The 8,691-nt window shown below is 37.1% G+C and overlaps 1 protein-coding gene across 1 annotated transcript in view; it reads left to right on the top strand.

Moving 5' to 3' along the window:
* Window positions 1–8,070, top strand: part of LOC143032749 (guanine nucleotide-binding protein G(f) subunit alpha-like) — a 59,631-nt gene extending 51,561 nt beyond the window's left edge. The window contains exons 8-9 of the mRNA XM_076197723.1: window positions 28–92; window positions 7,052–8,070. Coding sequence (XP_076053838.1) covers window positions 28–92; window positions 7,052–7,255 — 269 coding nt within the window. The 3' untranslated portion in view covers window positions 7,256–8,070. The remainder of the gene's footprint in view (window positions 1–27; window positions 93–7,051) is intronic.
* The last annotated feature ends 621 nt before the right edge of the window (window positions 8,071–8,691 follow it).

The following is an 8,691-nucleotide window of genomic DNA, read 5'->3' as shown; positions in this document are numbered from 1 at the left end:
AAAAAATATCCACTTTATTGATTTCAGATCAAGATGATGACGAGCCCTTGGAATATCAGAAGGTGCGCTGCTTCATTCGAGACAAGTTCCTTGTGAGTTGAATATTGTTTATTATTCGAGTTGAACTAATATTTTATTAAAACAGACAGGAACCACTGACAAATATATTTGTCTTGACTGTGATTATACTTGAAATGGTCCAGTAAAAGTGGGAAAAGTATTTAAAATATGAGTAGGGCTATCAATATTTCCTCCTCACTTAATCAGTTCATTCGGGCTCGGTTAATAGGTCAGGAGTGAATGTAAGACAAACTGTCAGAGGATGGGTTCACTATGTCTATGCCCCATACAGACTCGTAGACTGAAGCATCCCATTTTACAACATTCTGTTTACGTTCATCCTCAAATATCTATTTCTCATGGCGTTTCTTATTCTCCTAAAGAAGCTAGCTTGCTTTCTTTATTCTATAATTTACCTCCACCCCCCTATGCTTTCATTCATTCCCTGCTACTTGGAACCCTAAATACTTCAAACTCTTCACTTCCTTTAGTTTCTATCATAGAGGAAGCTAGAAATAATAACTGCTAATAATTTTGCGACTAAGATATTCGTCTCTCACAAGTCAAAGCAGGGGAATCCTTTGTCTTTAAGATGTATTTACAAAAACTATCCGGGGCGCTCATAAGACTACTTCGTCCGCATGCATAAAAAAAGTATTGGTTATCACAAGTAAAATGTAAAACTGCATGTGCAAATACATTACAGTCAATGTGATGGAAATGAAATGTTTATATTGGAATGCAATAGCCAAAGTGTTCAATCTATAAATGGATGGGGTGGTGCGAGAGGTGAATACAAGGATAGTGGGTCAGGGGTTGGAGATTGTTAAAGAAAATAGAGAAAGTTGGGAAATAAGCCAGTTGTTGTTTGCTGACGACACTACGCTTGTAGCAGCCCGAAGGGATTTCTCCCTGTCTTCTCTCTTTCTGCATAAGGGGATGGAGAGGGGGGGTCGCCGAATTTATGAAGTGGCCTTGTTGTGGATGTGCTGTCTTGCGACACTGCTTCTGACCCAGGGCAGTGGACAGGATGGAGGGATGACCCGTCATCCAGGAGGTGCCAACATAGGAGGGAGGGAGGAGGGTGGAGGGGAGTGGAGTATGTAGGGAATGGAATGGGTGGGAGTGGTTTCTATGCCTTTTTCTTTTTGGCTACCCCCCGTGTAAGGGAGAAAAAGACTTCGGTATTTGTATGTATGTACTACTGTTCTCATACGTGCCTCGTACGTTTTCAACTTCTGCATCAGTGTTTTGTGCTGCACTTTGCCAAATACCATTTCCAAATCCAGATATGCACAACCCACTCAGCCCTCACTCTCAAACAACACGTCTACCATTCTCGATTGAAATTGTGTTCTGTTGAATACACAGGACTTTCCTTCTCTAAATCCTAATTATTTGTCAACCAAAATTACTCTCTCCTCCAAATATTTCATCCAACTTACTATCACTACTTTTTCACACATTTTGGTTATCGCAATGGTCAAGAATATTGGTCTTTAATATAGAGGTAACTCTGTTTCCTCCTCTGTGTGTGTGTGTGTGTGTGTGTGTGTGTGTGTGTGTGTGTGTGTGTGTGTGTGTGTGTGTGTGTGTGTGTGTGTGTGTGTGTGTGTGTGTATTTACCTAGTTGTATTTACCTAGTTGTATTTTACGGGAAGGGGAGCTATGCTCGTGAGGTCCCGTCTTCATATCTCATTTTATCTAAACTATTTTTAAATTCATGTATTGTTTTTGCACACACCACTTTCTCATCTAACTTGTTCCAACTGTTTATTACTCTGTGAGGAAAGCTGTTCTTTTTCAAGTCTCTTCTATAGCTGTCTTTTTTTATTTTCTTTCCGTGTCCTCTTGTATTTCTGTCATCCCATTTTATCAGATTCTCTCTGTCAGTAATTTCTATGCCTTTCATGATTCTGTAAATAGCTATCAAATCTCCTCTCTCTCTTCTTTGCTCTAGTGTCTGTAGTTCAAGCTTTTCTAGTCTCTCTTCATATGATAGTTTTGAGAGTGTTGGTGCCAGTTTTGTAATTGCTCTTTGTATTCTTTCAAGTTTTTTTTATACATTTTTTTGTACTTGGTGACCATATCGTTGCTGCATATTCCAATCTTGGTCTTATCAGGGTGATTAGGATTTTCTTCACCATTTCTTCATCTAGGTATGTAAATGCAACTTTGATTGTTCTTATTAAATTATAAGTTTCTCCAAAAATCTTATTTATATGTTTCTCAGGTGACATATTATTCATAACAATGACTCCCAGGTCCTTCTCATTTTCTACTTTTTTTATTCCTTCTTCTCCCAAATTATATGATCCTGTTATTCTGTTTTTGCTTTTTCCAAATTCCATTATACTACACTTTTTTGTATTGAACTCCATCTCCCACTTCCTACTCCATTCTTGTACTATATTTAGATCTCTCTGTAGTGATTCACAATCTTCTTCAGTTTTCACTCTTTTCAGTAGTTTTGCATCATCTGCAAAGAAGCTCATATAGCTTTCAATTCCTTCATCCATATCATTAATATATATAGCAAACATTATTGGGGCCAGAACTGTTCCTTGCGGAACACCGCTTATTACTTCATCCCATTTTGAGTACTGGTTTCTTATCACTACTCTCATTTTTCTTTCTTGCAAAAAGTCTTCCATCCAATTTAGTAGTTTTCCCTGTAGTCCTCCTTCAGTTTCTAATTTCTTAAGCAACTTCTTATGTGGTACTTTGTCAAAAGCTTTCTTTAGGTCTAGAAATGCACAGTCCGCCCATCCATCTCTTTCTTGTATTATATCTATTAGCCTTGAATAGAAACATATTAAATTGGTGACGCATGATCGTCCTTGTCTGAATCCAAATTGCCTTGGATTTAACACTTTGTTTTTTTTTCTAAATATTTTACCCATCTACTTTTGATAATTCTTTCACAAATTTTTGCTATTGTACTTGTTAGAGAGACTGGTCTATAGTTGGTAGGTTCTTCTTTATTTCCTCCTTTATATATAGGTGCTATATTTGCTTTTTTCCAATCTTCTGGAACTTTTCCTTCTTTCAAGGAACTGTTTAGTATGCTATGTATTTTGTCTGCCAGTTCATTCCTGCATTCTTTCAGAATCCAGTTTGCTATATCATCTGGTCCATGCGATTTTCTGACATCAAGATTACTCAAGTGTGTCAATATTTCATTCTTTGTTACTTCTATTTCTTCCATAGGGGGGACTTTCTCTTTCCATTCAATCTCTTCAGGTTGTATGTTCTCCCTTGTAAACACTGATTTAAAATGTTTGTTCATAATTTCCGCCATTTCTACTTCCTCAGTGTATTCAACTCCCTCTTGTCTTAATTTCTCCAAGTCTTGTTTATTTTTCAGTTTATTGTTTACAAATCTGTAGAATAGTTTTGGTTGATCTTTACACTTTTCTATGACATCTTTTTCATATTTTCTCTTTTCCTCTCTGCACGTTTGTACATATTCATTTCTATAACCGGTATATATTTTCCATTTTTCAGGTCTTCTGTCTTTTATCCATCTTGTCCAGGCTTTGTCTCTTTTGTCTTTTAACTCCCTACAACTTTTGTTGTACCAGCATTTTACATATTCTTTTTCTTGTTTTTGTCTTGGGACATACTTTTCCACTCCTTTTTTGTAAATTTTTGTCAAAATATTCCATTTCTCTTCCACTGTTGTTTCTTCTTTGTATATTTCTTCCCAGTTTTCTTGTTGAAAGAATTCTCTTATTTTATCAAAGTTTGTTTTTTCATACATCATTCTTCCTTTTCTATATTGCTCATTTCTTTTCATATATTTTTCTTCATTAAGTTCCAGTTCAATCAATATGTGGTCACTTTTACTTATTGGTGTTTTATATTCAATCTTGTCCACTATTCTAGGTTCAGATGTAATTATTAAGTCTAGTCTCGATGGTTCTTCTTCATTTCTATACCTGGTGTTCTCCTGTATACATTGTGTCATTGTATGGTCAGTAATCATCTCAAGTAGAGCGTTTCCCCATGAGCCGTCTCCACCCTTTACTGTCATTTCTTCCCAGCAGATTTCTTTGCAATTAAAGTCGCCCATTATAACTATTCTTCCTCCATCTTCCATTATTTTATCTAATGTTATCTTTGTGTCCTCTAACATACTTTTATGTTCACTCTCCTCCCATGAGGCTGTTTTCGGAGGCACATAATTGATCACAAATTTTCTGCTCTTCTTATCTCTGTCTTCCACTTCTATCATAATCATCTCTACTGTATTCTTTCCATATATGACACCCTTCACGTTTATATCCTTCTTAGTCAGGAACATAACTCCACCCCCTTCCTTTTTCACTCTGTTTTTAATCCAATAATTATATGCTTTATGTCCTATACTGTTGGGTGGTAGTGGGCCTTTTAATTTTGTTTCTACAATTCCCATTATGTCCGGTTCTTTTTCTTTCAAATAATCATTCAGCTCATTCAATCCTGTTATTAATCCATCTATATTTGTGTAAGACACTCTTAGTTTTCTGTCACTTCCATTGTGTTCTCTGTTTCCCTTTTGTTTTTCTCTTGTATGTCGAACTGCCTTAGTTTCATATTCACTACTCTCCAATAGAATCTCTCTTTCTCTGACTCCGTTCTGTTCTCGTTTTTTTTCTTAGCTTCAAGTCTTTTCTGCTTTTCTTCCTCTCTTTCCTCTTTATTCATTTCCCTTTTTATCCATACCTTTTTATATTGTTCACTTGTTGCTAGTTTCCCTGTTTTGGATAAGATATTCTCTGCCGTCGTTTGTGACCTGAATTTAATCTTAATTGGTCTGGTCTTATCTGTACTATACTTTCCGAGCCTGAATTTTTCCTCAATTTCCTTAATAATTTCTGGTTCATCTTCCTGAACTAATTTTAGTAAACTGCTTACTTTTTCATTTTCCTCATTGGTTCTTGAGGTTCTATCTGGGTTATGTTTCTCTTCCATTCCTAATATAATTATACATTTCTTTTTGTCAGCTAAGTCTCTTACTATATTCTCCTTCTGTCTCATCACTTTAATAACTGAGTCTTCAGTTTGTTCTCTCATTTGCTGTTTAATTATATCAGTAAATGCAACTTTACTGTTTTCTTTTATCGACTTCCATCCCTCTCTGTTTTCTTTACTATTCCTCTTCAATTCCTCATTCTCCACCTTTACTTCTTTTAACTGTCTTTTCAGGTTTTCTATTTCATCAGTTAAGTTTTTGTTCGCCTTCTCTAGTTCTTCCAATATTTCAACTCTTTGTAGAATGTTGTTAACATGACCGAACCTGCGCTCCTAGTCCTCGAACATCTTATCGACCTTCTCTTCTAGTCTTGTCAGTTGGGGGGGGGGGGGGGTTTGTGTCCCCCCCCCACCCTCTTTAAATCCCTGGAAAATATTCTCATCACTTTCTACTGTATTGCTCTTATCTATACTTCTAATCTTTACATTTTTATTAGACATTTCATCGTCGTCGGGGGGCCGTTTGTTTACCTTTCGCCTGTCTGCCTGGGCCAAGTCTACTCCTTCCTCATTTCCTTCCATTTCCCTCAGTAATCCCTCCTTCTCCTCTTTCCCTACTTTCCTACTACCCCACGAGCAATTTCCCCCCCACCCTGTAAATACAATAGGCACTTCTCTTTGCGTTGGGATCCACAAAACTTCAATTTTCTTCAGAACGTCTTCTAAGCCGTCCGTTCGTTGAAGTGTGTGTGTGTGTGTGTGTGTGTGTGTGTGTGTGTGTGTGTGTGTGTGTGTGTGTGTGTGTGTGTGTGTGTGTGTGTGTGTGTGTGTGCGTGTGTGTGTGTGTGCGTGTGTGTGTGTGTGTGTGCGTGTGTGTATGTGTGTGTGTGTGTGTGTGTGTGTGTGTGTGTGTGTGTGTGTGTGTGTGTGTGTGTGTGTGTGTGTGTGTGTGTGTGTGTGTGTGTGTGTGTTTGCGTGCGTGCGCTTGTGTTTGCTCGCGCATATGTGTTTGTGTGTATGTGTGTGTGTGTGTGTGTGTGTGTGTGTGTGTGTGTGTGTGTGTGTGTGTGTGTGTACCTGTGTGCTCGCGCATGTGTGTATGTGCGCGCACGCGTGTGAATGTGTGTGTGTGTGTGTGTGTGTGTGTGTGTGTGTGTGTGTGTGTGTGTGTGTGTGTGTGTGTGTGTGTGTGTGGGTGGGTGGGTGGGTGGGTGTGGGTGTGGGTGTGTGTATGTGTGTGTGTGTGTGTGTGTGTGTGTGTGTGTGTGTGTGTGTGTGTGTGTGTCTGTGTGTGTTCGTGGCGTCATGCGGATCATATATTTTTTTTTTGGGGGGGGGGTTGATATGAGAAAACATTTTCTTTATGCGTCTAGATAAAATGGTCCAGCGAGTTTCTTGTCCCTAACAGCGTGGGTGAAGGCACTCAAAGCCAGCAGCCCTTGGCCCCGTTCTGCCTCAGCCAACTAAGTGGCTGGCGGCATCAGAATAAGTTCTTCTTCTTGACTGACGTCAAACGATTTTACTTAAGTTGCATCTGCAACGCAACGCCTTCTCTCTAGGGTTGGGCTTACAGAATTTTTAGGGGCCTATGATCCAATTTGTCCTATTACTTCTAAGGGATGACCCGTCATCCAGGAGGTGCCAAGATAAGAGGGAGGGAGGAGGGTGGAGGGGAGTGGAATATATAGGAAATGGAATGGGTGGGAGTGGTTTCTATGCCTTTTTCTTTTTGGCTACACCCCGTGTAGGGGGAAAAAGCCTTTGGTACATGTATGTACTTCTAAGGGAAATGTCATTGAGGCTTGAATTAAACTAATTTCATGTGAAATTTGAGTAAAACGGATTTTTGTTCACTGAATGCTGTCACAAATGCCAATAAATAGGCATTAAAACATATCAAGGATGTGTTAGGTTAACCCAGGTTGATTATGAAACGATATCCATTAGAAAGTGGGAATAACCCACCATTAGTTTGTCTCTATTGTATTCTTATTCACATACTAATGGTACATTAATTCTCGTTTAATCTGAACAGGATATTGCACGAGCGCCCCCCAAGAGTGAGGCCCGCAAGGTGTCACTTAGTCCTGGATTCACTGTCCTGCTGCAGGAAGAGAAACTTCGTGAGTGCTACACCCACTTCACCACCGCTACGGATACTAACAATATCAAGAGGATATTTGAGGATGTTCATAATATGATTATCATGTGGAACCTCAGTGACATCGGAGTGAACTAAACAAGTGAATTCATGCCTAAGACCACTTTCGAATCATCGGTGAAATTTGGTTGCGACAGAGTGGCTTGGGAAGAGGATGCTACACTGAACACTCATGGACTGACTGACTTACTGCATGGATTTTTTTTTCTCTAAAATCTCATGCTTTCTGTTTCTTTCATATATATCCTCAGTTATATATATTACTCAGCGTCTTTTCTTGTAAGTGATGAATTATACGCTGAACGATTTTATATTGAGGTATCTACTAACTTCTGTGAATCAATTCTTTGAACAGGAGTACAGTGAAACGCTATTGTTACTTTAGAACATCGTGTACTGATGCACATTAAAAAAAATCTTATACTCCCACTCAGATTATTTTGTTGGTGTGTAGTTACTCAAGTAACATAACTTTCTTTCTTGAGAAATCTTGAGTCAGAAAAGGACCTATGAGTGGGGACTAGATAAATGAATACATACATAGATAAATTAACGAAAAATTAATAGATAACAAATCTAAATAAATGAATAGATAAATAAATCAATCAATTTAATGAATAAATAAATAAATGAATAACTAAACAAATAAATGTATAGATAAATAAATAGAAATATTACAGAAGTGAACCTGTAGTTTCATGGGACTACGTCAACTATAGTTTCTATTCTGGATCGACAAATCATCAGAAAGACAAAATGGATAGAAATGGCGGGAAACTCCTTCATGTCTAAGTGCGAAGCCTAGTTGATAAATGAAAGACAGAAAAAATATGTAGAGGTTGTGAAAATGAGGTGCTTGGGGTCATGTTATGAGAATGGTTAAGAAACCTTAAAGAATCCACGAATGTGATGACGGGAGTGAGAGTTCTCAAACTTCATTGATTTGTGGCGCACTATTGACATACTGTATGTTGGACTTTGACGGCGCACCAACTCCACAGTGCAGTGTAAGTTTGCTATCTATTCCACTGACACAGAAATACACACTTGGCATAATATTAGTACGTATATGTGGGTGTTGGAGTAGTAGTAGTAGTAGTAGTAGCAGCAGCAGCAGCAGCAGCAGTAGTAGTAGTAGTAGTAGTAGTAGTAGTAGTAGTAGTAGTAGTAGTAGTAGTAGTAGTAGTAGTAGTAGTAGTAATAATAATAATAATAATAATAATAATAATAATAATAATAATAATAATAATAATAATAATAATAATAATAATAATAATAATGATAATAATAATAATAATAATAACAACAAAACAATAACAATAGATAATAATAACAATAACAATAAATGATGATAATAATAATAACAACAACAACAACAACAACAACAACAACAACAACAACAACAACAACAATAATAATAATAATAATAATAATAATAATAATAATAATAATAATAATAATAATAATAATAATAATAATAATAATAATAATAATAATAATAATAATGATGATAA

This window comes from Oratosquilla oratoria, chromosome 1 (genome assembly GCF_046742065.1).
Source record: "Oratosquilla oratoria isolate Oo_2021 chromosome 1, ASM4674206v1, whole genome shotgun sequence".
Lineage (NCBI taxonomy): Eukaryota > Metazoa > Arthropoda > Malacostraca > Stomatopoda > Squillidae > Oratosquilla > Oratosquilla oratoria.
The sequence above is the reverse complement of the archived record's forward strand: the minus strand, read 5'-3'. Positions and strand labels throughout refer to the sequence as shown.